Genomic DNA, 27031 nt, shown 5'->3' on the forward strand with positions numbered 1-27031 from the left:
AAATGGATGTAGTGTAACTGATATTTTGGTATTTAAATATGAGCAGGAGGTAAAGTATTCCATAGTAATTAAAATTCCAATAGGAAAGGACTGAGAAGCTTTTAAATTTGTATAACATTTTGAAATAGGCTTTATTAAGAGGATTGCGCTAAAAATACAGAACCCAATTTGCTATTATTTAAGGGGATGTTGACACTTTTTGTAGCCTATTGGGTAGTCAGATAATTTAATAGTCCCAGAGTTTCTAAGTATTAGCATCTAACACAGAACCCTAGTGGTTGACTTTTCAGGTACATCATTGAATTAGGTCATATTTGTTTCTCATTGGCTTATAAGCAATCCTACCCCTCCTCCCAGAAAAAAATTTGTTTTCTCTTTTTAGGAGTGTGTATTACAGTTATATAGAAGGTATACATGATTCTTTCAGCCAGTTTTCTCACTGCCTAGGCTACTGACTTAGGAAACTGCATTAATGTTGTAACACATCACACTACTGTTAAAATAAGATTCAAAATAATCACTATTTCTATCATAATGTGGAAATACCAGGGATGTCATTGTATCAACATTTAGACACTATATTGTTTTTGTTAAAGATAACAGAATTTGATTCAGAATGACCAGCACATAAGAGGTTAAGTTCATTCCTATTCTAGTATAGTCATTGTTTTTAGCCACTTTGGGAATGGCAAAAGTAACATGATTAATCTATTAATTTAATCTTTAAAAATATGATTTTGCCCCAGAGTGATTAAAGAGTTATAGCTGAGAAGTGGCTAAAGATTCATCATTCAAATAGCTTTTTTCTACCACTATAAATATTTGTAAATTTCATTTGTAATGACATTTTCACCCTTGAAGTCATTTCTAGGTTATCTTGGGAAATTGTGAAATGTTTGCTTTTTAATGTCTATTTACTGAGTTTCTGATACATATATGAGAAAAAAAAAAGTCAAGCAAACAAAAAAACCCTGAAACAAACCATACCTTGCAAAAATAGGCAGAGAAGTGCAAGATGATCCTCATTAAAAAAAATAACATCCTTATGAATTTATGATGGATTGTAAGTATTTATTTGCTAGGTCATTTACTTGTCTTGGAGAACAAGTTTATGAGACCTTTACTGAAAGCTTTTTAGCTTTAATAAAATGATAGATTTTATATTTGAACAGAAGTAATTGTTTTTCCAGAGCACTATCTGACTATATGTGGATTATACTAGTCAACCTCAATGAAATCACATATATTTGACTTTAAAGCAACACGTATTGTAATTATCATGTGTGAATGTTTCAAAAGTTCTGTAAACCCTTGCCCATTGAAGCAAACCATATATTGTTCCTTTAGTTCTATTCTGTCTTCCTACACTCTCCAGCTTGCATTCTTTCTTTTTCCCTCTTTAGACATTCCTCCCCATCAGTGGCCTGAGCCATTCTTTTTGTCTCAGCTGTATATCTTACTACTTTTGACTATTCTGGGATTTTTGTGAGAGTTTCATACCCTTCACAGTCATCTTTTTTCCTCTGAAGTCCTAACTCATCACAGAGCAGGCATCAGAACAGTTGGAACAGGAATGGAACTATGTCTACGGTCATTTTAATAATGAGGTTGCAGAGATTGAAGCTTGACAATACATCATACATTGTAGATCCAGAAATATATGAGGATGGTAGTCATAGGTACTATTTGATTTTCAAAATAGCTTAATTTCAATTTGGAGAGGGCTGAATCTTTGTTAGGAAGTGTGGCATGCAAAAATCTCCACTCTGCTCCCCAAATAAACCAACTTGAAAGTGTAGGAACGTGATAAAAAAAAAGTCATTAGGAAATTATGCAAGTTGATTCAATTCTTTGGTTTGATGAATTGTCCTTTGGAAACATTGGTTTTGAAAATATAATGACTTGAAACATTTCTCTTAGAAGATTGAAGAGTTATTCCTCAAAGAAGAGTTAGCCCTACTTAGGGACTGATCATTCTCCTTGTTTTAGTTTCTCAAGAAAGGAACAATCAATTGCAGTGCTATTTGCTGCTTGTTGTAGAGATGCTATTTTGGCTCTAACTTGTGTAAGGATAATGTTCATTGCTTAAGAGAATGATTACTATGCATTATGTCATAAGCATGCGTTCCATTGGCAACCAAGATGCAGAAATTGCGGTTATCATTATGCACTTTCATCTGGAAAATATTTCCAAAGAGTAATTCATAGGTAGGCATTATCTGTTTTGAATAGGTGGAAAACTAGAGAAGAGAAATGCTCATCTAACAAATATGAAAAGAGGCTGACTTTTGTCAGTCTTTATCTGGAGTTGTGCTTTTCAAACTTTATGGTCTCAGGGCCTTTTTACTGAGGATTTTCCCCTCCTCCAAAGTTTTTGTTTATGGGGGTTTTGCATTTATCCTATTGAAAATTAAGACCTTAGTGTTATTATGAAAATAGTTTTGACCTCATGGGTCCTTGAAAAAGGGTCTTGAGGATTCCCAGGGGGTCCTATACCACACCTTGACAACTACTGATCTAGAGGTAGGCCATTTTTCTCTCTAATTTCAATAAATATTTATATCTTTGCTTTCTTAGTTGTGAGTGGTAGGTAGAAAAAAAATCAAATTTTCCCCTAATTGGTTGCATTTAATTATTGATTCATTTTCATCACATCTTCCAAATGAATTTGGAAGATCATTCAGCAGAGCTGAAAATGATCTTCCTTGTACTTGCATGTTGGGCTGGGGAGGAAGCATTAGGTAATTGTATATGTTCCCCATCATACTTTGTAAAATTCCTCATTTTTGAAGACTCATTCATTACTAGGCTTATTAATAGGTAATTACTGGGTTGGGCTGTTTTTTTCTTAAAATGAGTGTTCAGTTTTCTAAATTGACTAGCTTTGTAAATGTCATTCTTTATAGCAATTAAAAGTGAAATCACGAAACCATTCCTGTCTTTTGATGGCTTATGTAATAGACCTCATCATGATCACAGCCTCATTCTGTCCACTGCAGGATGAAGGCCCTGCCTAGGTGCTGCCAAGCATTGACCATTGCTGTCCTGGGCCATATGAGACCACATTGGTCCTTCAAAGGCTATCAGCTCATCCCTTCATGTTTATTGATGGCGGCCCTTGCTGTATCTATAATCCAATGGTCTCCATTCTGTCGTAAGTGTAGTCCATCTTCCATCTCTTTCATGCTTCATAGATTGCCCTTTCATCTTTTTTTTCATGGTCCCCATGGCATTTTTTTTCTACATGGATTTTGTCTCCTTTGTCCATAGCCCTGTGTATGTGTCTTTGCGTGTGTGTGTGTGTGTGTGTGTGTATGCAGGAAATTCCAAACATTTCATTCAGTTCAGTGAACAATTAGTAAATAGTTTCAAAGTAAAGAACACTTTGCTAGGTGCTTGGGGTTGGAAATACAAGCTTCAATAAGATCTTGTCCATCTTCTCATGGAATATACAATCTAGCAGAAATATATATTGTTCCTTTGAGAACATTCACCCAGTAGAATGCTAAAATTGTGGAAGTTTTCCAATTATTTTTCAATCTTTTAGCAGTCAATGTTGTTTTTTTTTGTTATTAATTACTTGCTTTAAAAAATATTTGTGCTTTTGCTACATCTGTTATTTTAGGGTTAACTCACTTTGCACACCCCTGAATTGTTTCTATCTGACCTTATATACAATAGCATATTCCCTGTGTGGTTTCTGTGACCAATGTTTTGATAGCCCTTTTAAACAGCTCTTAATTGCCTTTCAATTTTATAGAAAACAGACAGTTTCAAGCTTTAATACCACCTTTTACAATGGTGATATGTAATGATAACATCAACACTAGCATCATAGGCTTTCAGTTTGATAGAGAAAAATCACCTAGCAGAGTTGTATATGATTTAACTAAATAGAATGATTAAATTCATGTAATAACTTGGTACTTTAGATGACTGATTTTGTTCTATGTGTGTAAACTTCATAGCTAAGTGTCCATTATTGGTCATAGTTGCCTATACCATTGCTAATTCACCCTAATCATTTGTTTGCTGATGACTTATCACCATTGGGGGGAATGGGGAAAGAGTGGATTAAGCACATTAAAATTATGTTGAATGAACCTAGCAACATGATTAATTATACTTAAGTTTCTTTTGTTACCAGAGTTTGGTAATGAAGTTAGTGGTTCAGAAGTCCATGGTTAACAAAGCTCCCTAATGCTTGTAGTGACTTTAAAATAAGAAGTAAATTGATAAGAGTCACATTTAACAAGATATTCTATACCAGTTTACTAATCATTGATGGATGTTAAGCAATTCCCCATCATGTCTGCAGGTATATTTATTCAAGCACACACATGTATTGATAAAATCATCTTTTAGAAGATGTCATTTTCTTTTTCTATTACACATTTTAGAATAATACTTGGTTTTAGACCAGTCAAGGTTTTCTAGGTAACATGGAGGTAACTAATTTTAAAAATGCTTTTTTCAAAATATGTCTGATTTCTTCATATAGTTGATGGTGGTCCCTCTATGTTATAGGTGAGATATCTAAAACAATAAAGGGTTCATGTGTGTGATCTATCCTGAGAGGTAAAAATGCCTAACTTAAGAATTTGTGTGATTGGCAAGTGTGTGTGTGTGTGTGTGTGTGTGTTAATCAGCTCAAAATCATCCTCTATATGAACATACTTGATTGTGCTACTTAATCTGCAAAAGAAGAAATAAGCTGCTTATTAAAACCTTTCTTCTCTTGGACCCAGATGGGTATATTATAATAATATTTGTCAAGATAGAATAAAGTATGATTCTGAAGTCTGTAGTATAAGTACTTCCATTTTTCCCCCTGCTATGGGTAGCATCTGTTAGCTAATCAAAGACCTTTAAATTACGTTTGGAGTAGTTGTTTATAACCATGTCCGTTTTGCTAAATATTTTGCCACCAGCATTTTGAATTAAAAAAATTATATTTTCCAAAACTGTTCAGTATGAATAGTGCTCATTTTTTTCATAGACTGACTTTTGATATTTCCTTCACATTTCTCAGGCATATTTGCATTAGATTTGGATTTGGCAGTATGTAATTGAGAAACTGGGGTGGAGGGGTGGGTTGAGCTATTATTGTCAGTGAAATGAGGTGTTGTCTGACATGTCTTCATTTATATCCAACTCCTCAAAATTTTTGATTGAGATACTTCATTCCAGAATTAAAGATATTTAAGCACCCAAACTGTATTCATGGTGTTTGAGAATACAACCTGTTGTCTCAGGGAAACCAGAATTTTACTTCTGAGTCAATTAACTTAATGAAACTCTGGATATCAGCTCATGCCCCCAATTTGTCATTATTTAGGGATTGGAAAATTATAAGGTAATTTTTCTGTATTGTAATTTCATTCTGTTTGGGCAAATACTTAAGAAATTCAGCATGATATAGTAGCATCAGGAAGCAACTGTGTTCAAATCCCACTTCCTACATTTGCCAGTTGTGTGACCCTGAACAAGTACTAAACCTTTCAGACCTCATTTTCCTTATCTGCAAGATGGGGATTAAAAATAAATCATAGGGTTATAGTGAGGATTAGAAGGGATCATGTTTGTAAGCCATTTTTCAAACCACAAAATGCTATATAAGTAAGAGCTATCAAATACTAAGTACTTGATAAATGCTTTTTTTTCATTTCTTACTGTCATCATCATCATCATCCATGTGTTCCTCTGCAGGGGTATGCCTTCCTCTATTAGCAATTGCAGCTCTTCCATGTCTTTGTAACTGTGGAAAAATCCATCACTTGGTGGCCAATCTTCTGGTGAGAGACCTGGCTGAATTTAGCTAGCTTGATTTTTAGATGTCAGACAAAACAGTCTCTCATCATATTTGCTCTTCTTTGACTCAGTCTTCAAGAGCTCATGGTCCACCCCTCCAATACCATGGGATGATTAGAAGTAGGGTTAAAAACAGCAACAACAACAGCAAAATTTTTACAAAAATATTTCTGTTTTATAGGAAATTAAGTCGGGCAATTTCCTATGTTCTATATATCCTAGCACATTGTGACAGTAATATTATTTTTCCTGCCTAGGATTTTTTCACTTGTGGTCTTGCTAGATAATTACATTTCAAATGCCAAGTTCACTCATGTTTTAATTAGTGGATCTTTAATTAATATGCCTATTAAGACAGTGATGACTTTAAGGTTGCCTTATTCCCTCAAACCCAGTCAGTAAAAGTACTAACCTGCTGTTGTGAGGCCATCAAGCTTAATACATGTTTACTTACATTAAGAAATATTTTTATATCTGTTTTGCCATTAATGTTTCTTGCCATAACACATTTACCCTTAAATTCTTCCTTAAGTGCTCCCTATGGTCTTAAGGAGTAATTCTTTCCATATGTTAGTGAATCGTGGCTAAGTGGTTGTGATTCTTCGTGTCTTTTTATAAAAATTGAAATGTTTTCATAGACTTTTTGTTGAGTGTAATCACATTCCCTTTAACACATGTACAAAAGAGTGTGAGTATTACCCTTTCTTTCAGGAATGATGTCTTTATTCTTGCTGAGTACCTTCTAAACAGGATGTTTCAGTCTTTACCATTACCATCATCCATGGATTTTAACTTATAAAATAGCCCTCAGAAGGTATAGAAATGTTTAAGGTGGCCTATTGATGTTCTAGTTGTAACATAAGTATCTTAATTAGATTTCCAGTTTTTAGAATACTAAAATACAATGAAATGTGTTTGACAGTAAAATTATGCTGAGTAAGATTTTTTTCAGTGCCTTAGTCATTGTCACAAAAAAGAGTTATAGCATCTCAAACCTCAAAAGGACCAAAAAGATCATTTTATACAGTGAACACTGATTGTGAGTTGTAGAAGATAGACATGATATGATGTACTGGAGAGAGCACTAGGTCTGGAATCAAGGGACCTGGGTTTGCATCCTCCCCAGGGCACTTCCTGAGGTAGACAGGTCAACTAATCTCACTTGCCCTTGATTTCTCCATCTGTAAAATGGTGAGTTGAACTCATGGCTCTTGAGGGTCATTCCACCTGTAAATCTATAGTCCTTTAACACTTTATAGGATATCAGGCCCTGTCTTGACTACAACGTACTTGGGGAGATTATGTTTTAAATCAATTTACAGTGTAGCACTCTTAAAATCAGAAGGAAACCTAAGGGATAATCTAGATGGACCTGGTAAGAAGCCCCACTAAAGTGTATCTGACTACCTCTTGAGGCAAATTTTTTGTATTTTTGGATACTTATAATTATTAGAAGGATTTTTTCCCCTTAATACCAAGTCTTTTTTAAAAAAATATTTATTTACTTTTCTTAATGCCAAGTCTAAATTTTCTTATTTTCAATTAGTTTCCTGATATCATTATGAAGAAAGTACTTTATGAATCGTTAAACTAACACTTTGTGTGAACCTCTTTTTACTGTCATTTGCTTTTCTCATGAAATGATAGTACAGAAAATTTCCAATTGTTTCAATTTATTAGTGAGTTGGGTTCCAGATAAATGAGTTTAATATATTCTTAATCAAAATTTCAAGTTTAAAGTGGCATTTGTTCCAGCATAGAATTTCTACTCAATATATCAGGTATAGAAGATGCTAGACAGAGAGTTAGGTTTATTTTGACCATGGGGTTACAAAATATTATGAACCTTGTGTTTATCATTCACATCTTTTAGCCCAGTAAGTGACTTTAGAGATTAGAATATACTTGAAATTTGTCATATGCTGACTAATTTTTCAAAAAATTCCTTTCCCAGACCATCGTAACCGAAGCCCACATTTTAATTTGAAATTCAGCTTCCTCTCCTTTAAACTCCTTTGAAATGACACTGGTCAATTTTAATATTTGATAGATTCACTAAAGTGTGAGAAATAGTTGAACATGGAGTAATGCTCCCTCTGCTTTTTTTTTTTCTCTTGAAGGCTATGTGTTCAAAGTTGTAAGAAATTTGCACCTTGGCTTATCTTTTGTTTTCTAACAGAACTTTTTCTTCATCTTGCAAAAATTAACCCATACAATAATATTTTTTTCTTTAATAAAACAAATGAAAACAAGGATTTTTTTTTTCCATATTGAAAGTCTCATCCTCCTCCCCCCCTTAAAAAAAACTTTTACCAAACTGTATATTTTACTTTAAATATAAACACTAAATACAACTAGATAAACTTGAAACACATAGACATCAGGACTCATAGTGCCATTCTCTTCTATTTAGGATCTAATGGCTTGAGTCTTTTAAAAAATATTCTGAAAGTAAAATATTCTTTAAACAATTTTGTTGGGAGTAAAGGAACCAAGAAAATGGGCAGTTCTCTAAATCATGTACAATGACTTAACAATGCTTATAATGTTTTTCCCTCCCTCTCTTCTTCTCTTCTCTTCCCCCCTTCCTCCCCCTGCCCCCTTCTCCTCCTAGAATCACATCGGGAATTCCTTCACAGGCCTGCTTCTGGATATGTGCCAGAGGAGATCTGGAAGAAAGCTGGTAAGAATTGTTTAAAAACATGAGCTTAGTGTTCTGACAGCTGTGTGCAGTTGTTAATGCACTGATGTGAAGAATGACAAGAAAGGACTCACTGCTAACAACAACAACAACCAAAAAAAACCTTATTTAATATTCTTAAACCAGGCCTGATTAGAACATGAAATAGTCTTTATTATAGCAACATCTGCTAGTGCCACTATAATTGAGGGGCTGTCAATATTTCCATTAGAAACCCCTATTTTCAGGGGCTATAATGGTTTCAGGCTGAAATGTGGCATACAAGGTCTCAGCTTGTGTGCAATTTTTCTTTCAGAAAAAAAAAATCTGGCTTTTTAAAAATTAAATTGCATACTTCAGCCTTCTCCTCCGCCTTCCCCACAGCCTCCACATTCACTTTTTAAAAAAAAGAAAGAAAGAAAAAAATTCCCGTCAGTGCTATTTGGCCTATTTGGACAATGGCTTAAAGAAATTTTTGGTTACATTGAATTAAAATATTTTTAATACTCAGGTCCTGACAGTAATTAGGATTGTAGCGTGGGCTAAGGAGAGACTAATTTTTTAGTTAAATGATAAAAGTTTCCACAATTTTTTTTTTAATTGTAAATGCCTTTACTTTATACTCTGAGATAAATCCAGTCTTCCAAGGAATGTTCACTGATTTGCTGGCATGAGTAAGGGACTCTCACATCTGATAGAATCTTAGTGGCATGTCATGTCAGTACCATAGCAGCTGAACACACCATTCTACAAGGCCAAGTGAGATGATACAACACAACTGCTGAAGGAATTGAGAGGTGACAAGAGGAAAATTTCACCGTAACTCGAGCCTTCTGTGACTTTGAACTGGTGCGACTCCAACATTAAAAATAACTTTGCCCACCTGAGTTAGAGATCTGGGAAGTGCTACATTTACAGGTATTAAGGCTGTGGCCTGGCAGCAATAATCATGGGGCAGGAGTCAAATGAGGCCCTTTTTTCCTTCTCCTATAAAAGATTGCTATTTTGGTTTTGATTTGACTCAGCTGTCTTTGTAGTTCTATGCAACTGGCAGCCTCTGATCACTTGGACCCTGTCCATTGCATTTTCATGGATATTTGGAAATTTATCTGTTTTTCTAAGTGGCTGATACTGAAATCAAGGCTTTAGTAACATGTATTGATAACTAGAAAGAAGATTTCTGTTATCAACAAGTCAAGGCAGTCTAGACAGCTCAAGAGACACACACACACACACACACACACACACACATTATATGCATGTTGCTAAGTCCAAGAGTGAAAAGCTTCTTTCTCACATGTAGCTTTTATCATTTCCTTTATAACACTTCTGATAGTTCTCTTTTCTAGTTTTTGTTTTCTGAGTGAACAATGTGACTATAAAACCTCTCTGTTATGAAATTGAGTACACAAGGTGAAGGAAAGATCACTGGTTCTGTCTCTCGTCAGCAAACCTGGGTTTAATCGTACTTCTGAACCCTAATATCATCGTGGCTTTGGGCAACTCATTTAACTTCCCTGGTCCTCAGTTTCTTCATCTGTGAAATGATGGGGTTGGACTCGATGGCCTCTGAGGTCTCATCCAGATCTAGAGGTATGAAACTGTCAGCCCTAGTGTACTGGGGTCTTAGCAACAACCTGAAACGTATCCTGCCTTCTAAGTAACATCCCATCTGGAACCAGTAAGAAGGGTTAAGGAATATGTCAAATTGTTTCTTTGGATCTTGGGAGTCGTGTAACTTAACTCTCTCTATCTCCTAAGACCAGTGGGTTAGTTTTCTGTTGGGATGAAGCAGTCATTCTCTCTCTACATTTCCTTATTTATATATATATTTAAATTAAGTCCTTGATACTTTAGAAAGGAAAAAAATAGTAAACTATTGTATAATTCTGTTTCCTTCTGTGCTATTTTCTACTCATGCCTTTGTTTGACTGCTTTTAAGTGAGAACAGATTTTTCTCAATGTACCACCTTTGTTAAAAAGTCAATTTGAGTAGTTAGAGACAAAAGAAGTCTACCTTAAGTGGTAAGCAATTGGAAGTAGATACAAATTCTGTACTTAAGATTTTCTACTTTTTCAGTGTTTTTCCCATCTTAGACGGAACTGAACCGGACATGTCCACTTTTATTTTCCCCTTTCTAGTATCTCTTTTCTGAAGCATCTTATGCATATAAGTTTGGATTGGGGGGGAAGGATAGGTGATAGAAGAAGAAAAAATACCTTGGTTTAATTTGTGTTCTTCAGTTACCCCTGAAGAAGGAAGACCTATATGTAACTGTTATTGATTTTGGTGATTTGTTTAAATTATGATTTTTGTTAGTCATTCAAATTAATTTTTATTCTTCTTAAAAGATAACACCGTCTTCCTGAATACATAAGAAAACTGAAAGAATTCTCATAGTTTGTGAATACAGTATAATTATAAGGTGATTCACTATTGTTAAAAATTCTGGATCATCTATTATTTAGTGTATTCATTCCTTGGCAGGTTTCTAAACATACTTCAAGTGATAAAAGGAAATCATAACACAGCATATTCCATACTAGTGTATATGATATAAAAATTGTGAAACCTTCCCTCATCTGGCATTCACCCATACTGTTAAAGCCATTTCAACTGTAGAAATATAGGAATGTATATTTATATGTATATATTTTTGCATTCTATATTGTTTGGAGAAAATCTTTGGAATGTTTCATTGTAAAATCATAGGAAAATCCAGCCTCAAACTTTTTTCAGTAGAAGTATTTTGTCTTCCTTAAGTTTAGGACAAAGTATACATAGTATAAATAATGACATTGAATCAAAAAGCTTTCATAAGGTATGAAGCAAATTTATTTGCATAGAATTTGAATTTATAACTTGCATGCCTCTCTTAACATAAAATTGTAATTGCAAGAGATTTTATTATATACAGAAAGCACATCATATAATTTTTTGGAAATTCAAAATTTTTACCAAATGGTGAGCGTTAGCCCAATTTTTTTCCCAACTTTATAAACAACCTTTCAAATCAAACCCCAGAATAAAAAGTCTTATAAAATTTGAGGCATCTCCATAAAGATGCTTATAAAATTGCATCTGTATGTTTTCTTCTGTATATTTCTTTTCAAGTGATCAGAGAATGTTTGCAGTTGGTAATAAATATTCAAGCACCTTGCCAATGTCCTACCAATTCTCTTTGCTGATCTGTATATGCCTGTGGGACTAGAATAGGAATGCATAATTTAAATATAAATTGCCTGATTTGCATACACAATTAGTCAAGCTGCAGCTTTGATCGTAAGCAAAAATTATTGTCCTGTATTGCCACTTAGAATTTTAATTCACCTTGAATATTCAAAGTAAATTAGGCCTTGACTGTATAGTGGAAGAGTAGGGCTTCCCTCAACCTTCATTCTCTCCCCTTTTTACCTCCCCCCTCTTTTGTCCCTGTCATCCAATTCATTTGTGCTTGGATAATGAAATGAAGAAATGCCTTCAGCTTTTTGGTAATGTTCTGGTTTTGCAAAGTTTCCATTTTTAGGGGATATTTTTTAAAAACCCACATAATTTTAACATGCTTTAGTTAGAATAAGTACCCTTTAATTGTTCATACCTTTGGTTTTAAGAAGTTTAGATAATATAATTTAAAGAATGCCTGCTATAAGAAAACAGGTTACAAGTGTCATGGCAACTGATTGCTAGGTGATGGTTTTTGATGATTTCAGAAGCTCTGAACTGTAGGTATGTCAAACAAAGCTCAGAAAACTAGGCAACCAGAGGAGTACTTGTAACTCTTACATTTTTAATCTACAGTAAAACATTTTTATTAGGAATCTATGTTTTTAATTAAACAGAACATTTAATTAAGGTGCTTTTTAAGTGGGTGAAACAATTAAGTGCAAACACTTGAATGAAACATGTCATAATTAGTTTTAATAGAGTGTTAATTGGTACTACGTTTGCCAAGTTAATAATTACTGCTTATTAAATTTTCAATTAATCATTGTCATTTTGCTTTGAATAAAGATGAAAATTAGATAAACTAATTCAGAGGGAGGATATTTTCCCTTGTTAATTAGAATAGTTAATTTTTTAAAAGGGAAATGACTTGTTGTGGTTGTCAGTTGTATGATTGTACATTAGTAGAATCTTTGCATTCTTTCTTTATCTAAAACTGAATAACAAGTTTGACAGCTTATGCTTTCTTTCAGTCATATATGAAAGATGTTAAACTGAACATTTTCTCCTATGGTACAATGCTGTAATAAAGTATTATACAGTGTAAGTAAGTTAACTAAAGAAAATGTAGGTGTTTGCTTGAATAGAGTGATGATTACTTAAAATTTGAAAATGGAAGACTTAAGTCAGAAAGCAATGGTAAATTCAAAATCTTCCTATCATACAGATCATGTATACTCCCTCCCCCTTAATAACTCTCAGGAAATGTTTATAGAAGTAAAGGTATATTGTCTGTTTCATCATTGATTTTCTTTAAAAGGTCTGCATTAACCTAATTGCTATTATGAGTTACCTTTTCAGTATTCTCTCTTTCATTCTTCAACTAGTAGAATGATTGGAGTGGTTTTTAAAGGATGCATACATACATGCATGCATACATGCATGGCTTGGTGTGTGTTAGGATATATATGCACACATACATAAATAAATATATACATATATTTACACATATATCCCCTAGGTTTTTATATATGTTGAAAAAATAGGCTATTAAAATTTTTTGTTATTATTTTTTTTGTTTTTACATTGCCTACAATCCCAGAAAGCCATCTCATATAATAAAGACTATTTTTAAAGAAAAAGGGGGAAAATCAGTGCACGCACGCATGTACACACACACACACACAGAAATATATAAGTAAAAGTTATTCAGGTTATTCCTCAATAGGCAGCTGGTCAAATAATATAAGCAAACAGTTCTCCAAAGAAGAATTAGAAACTATTAATAATCATTTGAGAAAACGTTTCAACTTGCTGTTTTCTATTATACCAATAACTCAGAGAGGTTTCAATATAAAGAATACCAGAGACATGAAGTATAGAAAGAGTCCCCAGATTTCCCAGTAGTCCTTAATAACGGGAATGTTCATTTTGTATTCAAGAAATAACAAATGCTTATGATAGATTAGTTTTCCTGCTCTAGGTGACTGAAAATTTGAAGCAGCTCGATTAGGGAGATTAAACATTGATATTATTGACCCAAAACTGAACTCAGTTTTTGTTTGCTATAGAGTGAAAAGAAAATGCTCATGTGTTTGGAAAACAAAATGATGTGTTGTCATGTCCAATGGATAAACCATCACAGAGAAATTTCAGTAGCTTTTGATGGGATTGTTTCAGAATACTCAAGGGAAAATATCAGTTTTTAGGGCTTTGTGGATTCTTGATACAACTAGAAATATGTAACCCTCAGATGACTCCAGTATGTTTTGCAGTACTCCTTCATAGATAGCCATAATCCAAATTGTTATGCTGATTTGCAGTCTTGCCCTTTGGGGGTTTTGTTTCTTTATAGAGGAAGCAGTCAACGAGGTGAAACGTCAAGCTATGACTGAGTTGCAAAAGGCTGTGTCAGAGGCAGAGAGGAAGGCCCATGACATGATTACTTCAGAGAGAGCCAAGATGGAGCGAACAGTTGCAGAAGCAAAGAGGCAGGCCGCTGAGGATGCCCTGGCCGTTATCAACCAACAGGAAGATTCAAGTGAGGTAAGACATTAGTTGGAATCTCAAAAATGACCCATTACCCAAGGCCATGAAGAAAAGAAGCTTTAATTTAAGATAATCTTTTGTAGCTTAAATTTGGGCATCCCTTTGTCTGACAGTGTATGTGAAATTTTGGAAAAGTTTGACTATGTAACTTGAATATGGGTATCAAAGACCAGATGCTGACCACCATTTCTTTTTGTTACCTATCTGAAATAATATGCGAATTTGTTCACAAATTAAGAAATTTTGGAGTGTTTCATGGATGCATTGATAAGACTGAATTTTGGTGAACTTCCATAAATTTCACACTTACTCGGTCAAGATTAGATCTCTGTGTTTGTGTTTGTCTTCATACCAAAAGGAAATTCAATAATAGAGATGCTTGGTATAATAGTACGTTCTCAAAAGATAAGTGAATCAAGTCCTGAAGAGGAACATTTTCCTTGATTTGGATGTTTTATGTCAGCTACAGGGATTATATGTGAGCTTAAGGGTGTGGTGAACAACATCTGGTAGGAAGAAAATAAAATGAAAGAATGATAAAAAATAAGATTGGAACGAAATAGTAAACCTCCCTGTAGACTTAAGAAAGACAAGAAGCTTTGAAATCTCTGTATGGGAGGGAGGGATATATGGCAGTATATGCAACAGGAACTTAGTGGTGAAAGAATAATGCAGTCATTGCTTGTATTAAAGTGTTTGGGATAAAATGAAATTTCATTTCTTTTAAATAAAGACCTGGAAAAAATGGGGAGGCTTATGAAATATTAAAATTGGTATACAAAAAAGAATTTTCACTAAAAAGGTCCCTCTAGTCTAACTCTAATAACATTTTTACTTCCACAAGTATTTCCAAGTGATCTCTCTCACATTCTTTATTTCCATATTCTTTGTAATAACACTTATGATGATCTGTTCATAGTGGGATGTTGCCATCAGAAAATATTATTCTCATAAACTTGTTCTTGTACCCTGATTTATATATAGGACCTAGAAACTGTAAGTGTATAATACAGTGTATAAAAGTGTCCTTTTTTTTGTATTTTGTATTTTGTACAATAATCAGAGAAATCTAGTAAAATGCTATAGTCGAGTTGAAGTATCAGAAGCCCCATGAAAGAGCAGCTTCAGTTAAAAGACCACGATTACCTAGTCACACCAAGCTGAACTAGCAAAAAGCTTGAGCTGATAAATCAATGGCTTGCTACAATACATATCTATAATTTGAGAGAGAGAGAGTAAGGATTTAATTTGTACCAGGTTTCTCTAGAGATGAAAGACCCCGCGGGATCATGAGATGCCCAGAGTTTCTATTTAATGTGTAACAGATGAATAACAAGAAGACAAAAGGAATTGATTTTCAACATCTGAAAGTTTCTCAGGAAAAGAGAGACGAGGGGAAGTTTATCTACCCTTTAACTACTGGCTATTCCATTGCCGAATTAAGCCAGACATAAATTCAATTTTATTGACATCTTGTAGCTAAGATATTCAGGAACTTTGCTTTTATTTTTTTTTATTAGCATCTTTATATGAGGAGAAATGTCTTGCTCTATGTTACAGCAGTAATACTGTGATACACTATTGTTATTAAAACATCACTTTCATGGCTATCTTTAGGATCGTTATGAATATAAAAGGATTTTGGAGGACACAAACATAAGTGTCTAAGAAGAAACTCTGAATTAGGTTCTTGCATTCTTGAAGTAACATGGTATCTTAGGGTTCATAGATTTTTGTTAGCCCCAAAATTTGGGCAAAAGAATACATAACCATGTGTTGTATAGTGTATAGAATACCCTGTAAGTCAGAGGATATTGGTTGTGATCCAGCCTCTACAGCTACCTAGTTGTGAGATTTGGGACAGATCAATTCACCTATAGGCTCTCCTCCACTCTATATCATGAGGGGTTTTAGCTGGGTGAATTGTAAGGTCATCCCCAACTCTAGTGCTGATGATGTTTCATGGAATGACTGAAGAAATGGGGGAAATCACCATTTTTTTTTCTCAGAATACTTCTGCACCATGATTCTTTTTTCTTCTTGAGAACCATCAGTAAGAATTAGTTCGTCCTAAAAGAATATGAGCTTCCTGAGGGGAAAACTATTTGTTTTTGTTCTTGCATTAAAGGCATTTTAGCACTGTGCTCAGCACATCATAAATGCTCATTTAATAAATGAATCCTTTGAGCTACTACTCTGTTCTTTCTCAGGGTCAGTTGCATGACTTATACCAGATTTAGTGCCTCTTTGGCTCTGTACTTTTAATTCCTTAGATGACAATAAGTCCTACTACTTCCATTTTTTTCAAAGGCTATTTTTGTTGATGCTTGGACTGGTGGTTGTCGTTTTGGTCTATGCATACCCATACTGCTTTGCTGGCTTGTGCTTCACCTTCCTTCCTTCCTTCCTTCCTTCCTTCCTTCCTTCCTTCCTTCCTCCCTGAGGGCAATTGGGGATAAGTGACTTGCCCAAGGTCACACGGCTAGTTTTTGTGTTAAATGTCTGAGGGTCAGATTTGAATTCAGGTCCTCCTGACTCCAGGGCTGGTGCTCTATTCACTGTGCCACCTAGCTGCCCCTAAGCTTTACCTTTATTTTTGATAGCATGCCTATACCTGTTTGCCATTTGCTAAGTGTCTATAACTAATATGGAAATGGGAGCTTAACTAAATAAATAGTGTCAGAGAATATTGAATGTTTATATGTTATTGATTTTATGTATATATTTTAAGATACTGAGTACTCTGTCATGGCACCTTGTGTATGAAGTCATTTAAATATTGCTGATGTTCTCTGTGAGAGGAGAACATGACTTACCGCCCTTTTTTAAGATTTAGTTGAAAAAATTTCTAAGTGCATTGTAAAATATTTCCCATTTATCTCAAATGAGGTATTTCTAAAAACCACTCAGCACAGTGCCTGGCCCATAGTGACCACTATCGCAATACTTATTCCCATCCCCTTCTTGCTTAGGATTGACATGCCCCTTGTATGGTGATTTATTAACCAAGTAAATAATGGCTTTCTTAGGATTTGTAAACTTTATAACCATAGGAAGCAAAATTTTCATTTTTACATTTGTGGATAATTATTTAATTTGTTGTTGTTCAGTTATTCTGACCCTTCATTACTCCATTTGGTTTTTTGGGGGTAAAGATACTATAGTGGGTTGGCCATTTCCTTCTCCATCTCATTTTACAGATGAAGAAACTGAGGCAAACAGGGTTAAATGACTTGCCAAGGTACACACAGCTAGGAAGTATCTGAAGTCAGAATTGAATTCAGAGTGATGAGTCTTCCTAACTGTAGGCCTAGCTCTCTATCCATTGCACCACTTAGCTCTCCAATTATTTGGTTACTAGACCTCAGAGTTAGGAAATGAGAGCATTTGTACCCTAAGACTTCAATTTCATAAACTGGACCATAAACTTATCAGAAGACGGTTACCTTTCAAATGCCTAGATTTCCTTCTTTGAAGCCTGAACCTCCTCATTATTAGAAGCCTCAGTTTTCTCATCTGGAGAGTAGGTTGGGGGAGAGAGGAGGATGTTGCCCAGGGTTGTCATGGCCCTGAGATAGAATATTCCATGAAAGGCACTTTGGAAACCTGTCAAGTGCTATAAAAAAACAAAGTGTTAAACTTTCTCTCTCCAAATGACTTACTTCTGCTACTTTTGGAAGGAAAGGGATGTTATGAAACCCCACAAACATTAACAAGTAGAGGTCAGGTCAAGAAAAGAGGAACATGGACTCTGCTTCCCATAGGATTGTGAAAAGTTCATACAGAGGATCAATAGGAAATGTAGTATGGACAGGAAAGTCCACAGGCAGATTACAGAAAGCCTTAAAATCTGATGCCATCTTATACTCCACCAGACATTTTCATCTTTTACATATGATAATTTGATAATTTAATTTTTCTACTTAAAATTACATAAGTGTCTTTTCCCATTAAACTGCTTAGTGATCTTAAACTATTTCTCCAGCTTGCTTTGGGCCTATGGTCCATTAGTCTGGGAAGAATTGTGAATAACAAAGTAACCCGTAAATTACCCCCAGGCCGCAACAGAAGTGGTGTTCTGTCAGATCAACTTTGTGTCCCCTCTGCTTTGATTGGAAGTGGGACCTCAACCAAATAACCAAAGATAAACTATACTGCACCAGTAGACAGCTGTGAGTTTGGAGTCACCAAATTGATGTGTACATGCAGCAGTAAAACTGTCACCTCCTAGCCTCCATTTACAGAGATGAACTGAACGTAGTCTACCGAAGGATGGCGATTCAGTGGCCCTTCTGAAATAGCAGCATTGAACAAATATATCTCTTTAACATTGCCAGAGACTGCTAAGTCCTGATAGTGGGAACAAGTGGCTTAAAGTTGGGTAATTTACACCTATTTCAAGGATCAGAGGACTTATACCCAATGGGTTCCAGGGACTGTAGAAAACTTCATAGAAATAGTTGACTTCTTTAGATTTCTCGATTTTGAAGAATTTTACAGGGTGGGATGGTCAGGCCTTTACAAATCTCAATATAGGCAATTTGAAGTTAAAATATAACCTAGGGAAAGAAGAGATTTCATACTGTATAGCATTAAGATTAAACATATATAATTAACCTTTTGTGTGTGTATGTGTGTGTGGCACACAAACTCATATGTACACACCTATCAACCATTATTTATTAAGAATCAACTCTGTACACATGAGGCACCATGCTAGGTGCAGGAGATATTGCCCTCTCTCTCCCCCCACCCCCCAACACATGCACGTGCACACACACACAGCACGCTTATACACACACACACACACTCACACCATATGCATGCATGCATGGATGTTCAAGAAAGAGAGAGAAAAGAATGAAACAGTTCCTACCTACAAGAAGAATATATTCCAAAAGAAAAAAAATAAATATATAAATAAAAAGAGAACAAATGCAAATAAATACAAGGTAGTTGGGGGAGAGGCACTAGCAGTTGTGGGAATTAGGAACAGAAGGTGGTGTTTGAGCTGTACTTTAAATGTAGGGGGTTTGTTTGTTTGTTTTGTTTTTTTTTAACTGGAACTGAGGGTTGAGAGTATATTCCAAACATGAGAGAGTCTGTTCCAAGGGAATAGAGATGGGAGATGTAGTGCTATGTTTGAGGAAGAGAGGAGAGGACAGTTTGGTTGAATTGCAAAATACATGTGGGGAAGTAATATAGAATGAGGTTGGAAAGATAGGTTGACTAGAGGTGTTGGTGAACTTTAAATACAATTTCCTTTTTATTCAGGAAGCTTATGGGGAGCCATTGAAGTTTGAGGAGAGGAGTGACATGGTCAAATGTATGCTTAGGGGCTCTTTGGCAGCTGTGTAGTAGATAGAGTCAGGAAAGACTCACGGCAAAAACTTGATAAGAATCATTATGAAATACAAATGCAATGGAATTCTGTTATGCTCTGAGAAATGATGAACAGGACAGTTGTTTGTTTTATAATGGGAAGATTTATGTGAACAAATTCAGAGTAAAATAAGTTAGAATCAGTAGAAAAATTTACAAAATAACAGCAGTATAAAGACAAAGAACTTTGAAACACTTAAGTCTTGTCTATGTAACGACCAGCTATGATTCAGAAGACCCATGATGAAACATGCTACATACTTCTTGATTCATGATGTACTTACTCATGGTACAGATTGTGATATGTATTTTTTGGACATGGCCAATGGGAGGAAAATGGAGAAGGAAATGGTAAACCACTCCCATATCTTTGCCAAGAAAACCTCATGGATAGCATGGTCTGTGGAGTTATAAAGAGTTAGACGGAACTGAGTGACTGAAGACTGTTGTTTTACCTGACTATATATGTGATAAGGGTTTTGTTTTTCTTTCTTTTTCTTTTTTCAATGTGTGAGGTGGATGGAAGAGACAGATTTTTGTTGATTAAAAAAAATTTTAATTAAAGAATTAGATAATGAACAAATTTTTCTATCGTGAAACTTACAGTCTACTTGGGATCTACCATGTTTTGTACTCATTGTCATTTATACCAATGAGAATTTGAATGTGGAGAGAGGGAGGGGGAGAGAGAGAGAGAGAGAGAGAGAGAGAGAGAGAGAGAGATGTCAGACTAATACACTCTAGAAAGGAAATAGCATGGTGCTCTGCATACAATAGATACCTAATAAATATTTGAATTAAATTTTATAGCTTTCTTGTACACGAGGAGTACATAACTTGGGCTACATAAGGGCTAGTTTGACTTTGAGTTTCACAAAGGACTTATTGACTGTGCAAACTCTAGTTTATCAATGTCTTTAAAATACAGAAACTAGAAAGAGATAATTTCCTTTCTTATAATTTTCTTGGCATTATGTAGGTATCCAAACAAAAATTAGAAGGCTGGTTTATAGAAGTGTTTTAGACAGGATCTTCAAATCAAGTTTGAAGTTGGATGAGATGACTTGTGGCATCTCTCATAACTAATATTTTGCTATTTTACCACATCAACCTGTAATAGAGACTTGGTTCAGGCACCCGTTCGTTGTTGCTGTATGTGTGGCAGAGGCCACCCAATTCTGAAATTTGTTGATCCTGTTTTTGTCCTGTGGGTCATTATTGTGTATACACGTATTTGATTGAAATATGGAATGATCAGTTCCTAAACAGATGCTGATCTTGGATGACTAAGTACATCACAATAATTTTGCTGCAAAGCTCTAATTGACCCTTAGAAGTTGCCTTTCCAAGCTATATGTGTCGATCATCTCTCCCCCTCCAAATAAGCTAATCATTTTATTAGTCAGTTACAAAGTCAGCTGTGAGAGAGTGGAAAGACAGTGTTCTTAGAGTCAGAGTTCATTCATTTAATCTCTCTGGGTCCCAGTTTCTAGATCTCTACCTGTCATATCTAATCCCACAGAGCTGCTTGATGAATCTTTAAGCCCTATGTAAATGTAAGCCATTATTATTTTAGGAGCCTTTTCTTAAGAGTAGGAACTGCAAACCATCTTCATGAGAATAAGGATTGTTTATTTATATTTGTATAATATGAATGCCTAGCACTGTGCCTGGCACATAGTAAGTGTTTTAATGAATGCCTTTTTCTTTATTGATAGTAGCAGATGCAGTTAATTCTATGGAGAGTTATTTTTGGGAATACACATTTTCAACTAAGAAAGATGAAGGTATTATGTTACCATTTATATTTCCCTAAAAGGTCATCAATATTCTAAATTGGATTCCTGTGACACACCTGCATGCTTTCTTCCTTTATAGGTTAGGTGTGCTGGCATGTTAAAAATCATAGTCTTGGTACAAGATAACCAGAAGCTAACCTGTGGACACTAGAACATCAGTTTTGTCAAAGAAGCCAGAAGCCTTAGCCCAAGGAGAGCCCCAAGCAGAGCCATGACTTGAGAGGGGAAAATACCAGGGAAACAAGAACACTGTAGTACCCTAACAGGGGGTCCCAAAAGTGTCTCAGGACACAATATATAGGCATCTATTTATTACACCTAAACTTAATGCCCCACTTATTTTCAGACTTTTGAGCCACTGAAATTGCAGCTATGATGACCTTCTTTTAGGAATAATGAAAGTGAGAGTTACTAATTATTAAGAAAAACACTCTCGTTATGGTATACTGAAAAGAGAATTGGTTTGGTATTAGGGAAGTTGGTTCAAACACTGACTGTCAATGATCACCTATTCCTGTTTCTTTCTTTTTTTAAATGGGGGGACTAGAGTAATAAATTCTAAGATCCCTTCCAGTTCCCAATCAATGAGTCTGGGTGATGCCTTAGTACAAAAAGACTCAAGCTGTAACTTCAGATTTCACAAGAAGTAGGTGAACTTTGTGTATTTAGCTCATTCAAGTAGATACTAGGATATCTGGGCTCTGCTGTTGTCCCTCTGATTCATAGCCCAACTCATTCAATTTATTTTGTGACTTGGACCCATTTTATACATATCTTCCATGACTCCAAGAAATAACTAAACATTTGAGGAATGGGTGCTTTTGATCAATGGAAAATAAATGGGTTGAATAAAATTTATTCTTGGTCTATTCACAACGTTGATATTTTTTCAGAGATGCTGTTTGACATAGTGGATAGAGTAATGAACAGTCTTAGAGTCAGGAAGTCATGGATTTAAATTCTGCCTCTAATAATTTCACTGATTCTGGGCAAGTAACATAATTCTCCAAGCCTCAGATCCTCCCCCCCCTTTTTAAAGCTGGACTAATTCGTTTAGCATATATGTCATAGGGCTGTGATAGATCTCAAATGAGAAAATATGAAGCACTTTGCAAAACTTTAAAAATCCATATAAATACAATTAGTATTATTTCAGTTAGTCACATGGTTCCTTTGGTAGTCTGAGAGGAAGATTTACTTGATTTGATGTACATGCTCATCTCTGGGGCTAAACAGTCGTTATAATTACATTAACGTGAGTATATTGTGCATATTGTTATTTTGATTTAGTTCACTTCACTGCACTAGTTGATGTAGGTCTTCTCATGTTCCATGAAATCTTTATATTGATGATTTCTTAAACTTTCTTTGATTTCTTAAACTGCAAGACTGATTATATTCCCTATCAATGAGCATTTACATTGTTTCCAATTATTTGCTACAATAAAACATGCTGCTAGAACTATTTCAGTGTTTGTGGAACCTTTTTAATCTTTGACCCCTCTAGGATATATGGAAGCAGTGGGATTTCTGAGCCAAATGACATTTTAGTTGTTTTCTTAGCATAATGCCAAATTGATTTCCAGAGGGGTTGAAAAAATTCACAGCTCCACCAATGATGTATTTAATGTGTCTGTCTTTTCCCATTTAATGTGGTCTATTCGTTATCTTTTCAAATTTGTTAGGTGTTAGGTAAAACCTCAGATGTATTTTCATTTGCATTTTTCTCAGTTATTAGTGGTTTGGAACAATGTTTCATATAGTTGCTAACAATGTGAATTTCTTTTGAGAACTATTCACATTCATTATATTTCTGTTCAATTTTCTTGGATATATCAGTGCTCTTTGATAGGGTTTTTGTTTGTTTTGGCAGTCGATAGTTTCCCTTTTTTCCCTAGTTGTATTGATTTGTTTATGTAAAAGCTTTTCAATTTCATATAATCAAATCTTTTTTCTGATGATTGATTTTGTCTGGTAAAGAATTTTCCCCTAGGCTGTGAAAAAGATTTGATCCTGTTTTTTTTTTCCATTTGTTCTTTTTGAGGGACAGAGGTAACCATTAATTTTTAGATTGTGTGTCCATTTTGAGCTATTGTAGTATATGGTGTAAAGATTTAGTCAAAACCTATTTTTTTTTATACTACTTTGTTGTTTTCCCCAGCAGTTCTTGTCAGGTAGAGACTTCTTGTCCATGTAATTTGGATTCTTAGGTTTATTTAACACTAGGTTCAGTTAATTTCATCTACTCAAAAAAAATCAGTGACAATGATTTTGGTGATTACAATTGTGTAATATAAGTTGATATTTAGAAGTACTTTTCCCTTATCACTTCTACCTTTCCGCCTCCTTATTCCAAGTGAATGATTAAGCCTTTCATTCTTCTTAATGATTGTTATTTTGTCTAGTTCTGTATGGCCACTTCAGTTTGATTAGTGTAATACTAAATTTACAAATTAATTAAATTTTTTTTATTATATTGATGTAGCCCAACCTTGAGCCATGAATATTACTCCAAATAATTTAAACCATTCATCATTTTCTTAAAGTGTGTTTATAAATATTTTTATATGAAGCTTGGTTTATAATTGCATTTATATGAGTCATATTGACTGTTATTTCATCCATTTTATGGTTTCCTTGAGATTTTCCTTTCCAATTTTGTCTGAATTTTGTTATTGCTATTGATATTTCAGCTTTATTTTGTGTTGTATTCATTTACTGAAGATTTTCATTGTCTCAGTAAGTTATCTATAGTCTATTCCTATGGTTGTGTCTGTAATTTCTTTCTCTTGTCATTGCAAACAGTGTTTGTAGAACTGTATCATAACAATGGGGGAAAGGAGTCATTCTTGCTTTAAGTCTAAACTTTGTAGAGTTTTTAGCATTAAGGGATTGTTAGATTTTGTTAAATTCTTTTCCCTCTCTTCATTTCTGGATGTAATCATGTGGTTTGGAGTGTTTTTTGCTTTTAATATGATTAATTATATTCATTGTTTCCTAATGTTGAACTATCCACCCATCCCTCCTGCTTATGGTGGAATTGTTGCTAGTGAATAATTTTTGGGGCTATATATTGCTGTAGTCTTTTTACTAGGATTTTAAGCATGTTCATTGATATTACACCATCTTTGTAGTTGTCACTTCTGTGAATAGCAAAGTTCTTAGGAACTAATATGATTTATGGGTGCATTACAGCTGGATAACCTTCTTCAACTTTGTCTGAATTAAAGCAGTTAGTGGTCTTTATATTTCCCTGCATCCAAGTTCGTGTCTACTGTACGTGATGATTGTTGTTTGTCCTTCATTCTGGAAAAGGTTCATGACATCATGGAGGTGACACCATGACAGACAAGTGAATTGGGTTTAAGTGAGGGAGGGCCATGCAAAGTCACTAGTCTCACTTTCTCCTCCAGAGCCATCTGGGTCCACTGGCCAGATACTCATCAGGACTACCCCAAATGGGGTAGAAGACCTTGGCCTTTTTAAAACTAAGGTCTTTAGTGGGTCTCAGTTTGACTGAGGCAATGTCCATTCAGTCATTAAACCTAGGTTTAAAAAAAACACAGTGAGGCAAAGAATGGACTCTTTAATGTAGTTCAGAAAAAAAAAATCAAGCTTGGAGTTTCTGGCCAAAACAGAAGCAATTCCTATTTACATTCATTCGTAGTCAATGGGGGTGGGGGTGGGGGAGGCAAACCATGACGTTGAGGGGTTTTGCCTGTGATCTTGTAGGCCAATCAGTGAGAACCAGAGTGATTTGTGATTAAAGCATGGTCCTTAAGGAAGAAATCTAGCTTGTAAACATTGAGAGAGACAGAGACAGAGAGACAGAGACAGAGAGGGGCAGAGGCTGGCAGCTGGCTAGCTGTATTGCACAACTGGCCAGTTCCACTTAGATCCCCTGTAGGATAGCTGCTACTACTGAGAGGGTTGTTATTTGTCCTTCATTCTTGAAAAAGACAACATCATGGAAGTGATGCCATGACATGCAAGTGAATTGGATTTAAGTGAAGGAGGGCCATGCAAAGTCACCAGCCTCATTTTCTCCTTCAGAGCCACCTGGGTCCAGTGGCCAGATACACATCAGGACAACTGGAGATGGTCCCACTCTACTTGGTAGATGATCTACATACAGATCTCCACTGTGGAAGACCCCAGTCAATAAATCAGATTTACCTAACACCGAATTAACTATTTGAATCCAATATACTATTTTCTGTTCCAAGGGGTAGGGTGTTCTCTCAATATTTAGATTCTGGAGATGTTCCTGATTTCCTGTTTGTAGTTCACATTGTGCTAACTGAAACTTCACCTCTTATAATACAAAGGCCTTCTTAGTTAAATATGTAGGCCATCAAAAGAGATTGGTCTCTCATCCACATGAAAAAAACACTGTGTATGAAAAATGTGTGTTGCCCAGGTAACAACATTCAATTTACTGGCAGCATGTTGTATTAGTCTATCAGTATGCATACATTGAACAGGTATTACAAAAAGAACTGGGCCCAAAATTGAATAAATAGATCAAGTTGGGGCTGGATTACAATTGAGAAGTTGTACAATGCTTATTACAGTGATCTCAAGCTGAACTCCTTTGAAAAGTCTATCTTTTTCATACTACCTAATATTATCCCAGTGGTACCATATGGTTGTGAATCACAAAACAGCATGATCACAAAAGAATCAAAACTGTAAGTGACCTAAAAGGGTAGTACAAAAACTTGGCATGGTAAGGCTGCATCGTATTACTAATGATAGTATGTGTGCAAGAAGTGTCAGGAGAAGATATCATCATGATATTTATGATTGGAAAAGGACACTGCCTGGTTATTCAGAGACATTGAATACTGATGGGTAAAAAGTTTTAAGGCATCTCTCATGTACCACCATCATGGACCCTCTTTGGAGGATTTACAGAAAGGAATGGACAAAAATTGCACCATAGGGGAGAGTACACACGCTGATTTGAACACGAATGCATTAATATGAGTCCAAGAAGAATAAATTGGGCTTCTTTTCCTTCTTAAAACTTCAAGTTTTCAAAGAAGCATTTAAAAGTTAAATAACAGCTTTGGAATACTATATTGAAGATTCTTTTAACACATGGACTGAAAAATTCATCATCTATTTGTTTCAATGCTCTATCAGAGGTTATAAAAATGTAGTTTACACTATATTAAAAAAAATTGCCCAGTCTTTATTGTACCTTCCATAAAGATGAAATTAAAGGAATAAAAAAAGATGTTGATCTACTTTAGTCCATCCCAGTGGTGGTAAATTAATATTTTCTAAAAACTTGAGATAGTACTCTATCAAGATAAAACTAACCTGAGTCCATGAATCCAGAATCAAAACCAGGTGATGCTAGACAAGAAGTCTGAATCCCCAACCGTTTAACTACCCCCAAACATCTGTTTCTGTATTTGGCGTAATTCCACTTTTTTTTTTTTTGTAAAATTGTTCCCATCTTTGAAAACACTTTAAAAAATAAGCAAGTCCCCATTCTGTCTCCTCCTTCGCCCAATTGCCAACACATGCATTTGTAATTACCTGGTTTAGTCTGTGTGTTTAATCAGTTTAAATTGAGAATGCTGTGTACATCTGACTTCAATCTGAAGGAGCTATTGAGTGTTGGGCAGTCACCAC

The 27031-nt window shown here is 35.0% G+C and overlaps 1 protein-coding gene across 12 annotated transcripts in view; it reads left to right on the forward strand.

Moving 5' to 3' along the window:
* The window catches only part of RUNX1T1 (RUNX1 partner transcriptional co-repressor 1), a 181974-nt gene that overhangs the window by 147932 nt on the left and 7011 nt on the right, over window positions 1-27031 (forward strand). For all 12 annotated transcript variants that reach the window (XM_069086658.1, XM_069086659.1, XM_069086662.1 and 9 more), the window contains 2 exons: window positions 8426-8494; window positions 14011-14201. In XM_069086658.1, the coding sequence (XP_068942759.1) occupies window positions 8426-8494; window positions 14011-14201 (260 nt within the window). The remainder of the gene's footprint in view (window positions 1-8425; window positions 8495-14010; window positions 14202-27031) is intronic.

This window comes from Petaurus breviceps, unplaced genomic scaffold (assembly GCF_028583685.1).
Source record: "Petaurus breviceps papuanus isolate PSGF00001 unplaced genomic scaffold, PetGlider_PUasm1.0 179, whole genome shotgun sequence".
In the NCBI taxonomy this organism is placed as follows: Eukaryota; Metazoa; Chordata; class Mammalia; order Diprotodontia; family Petauridae; genus Petaurus; species Petaurus breviceps.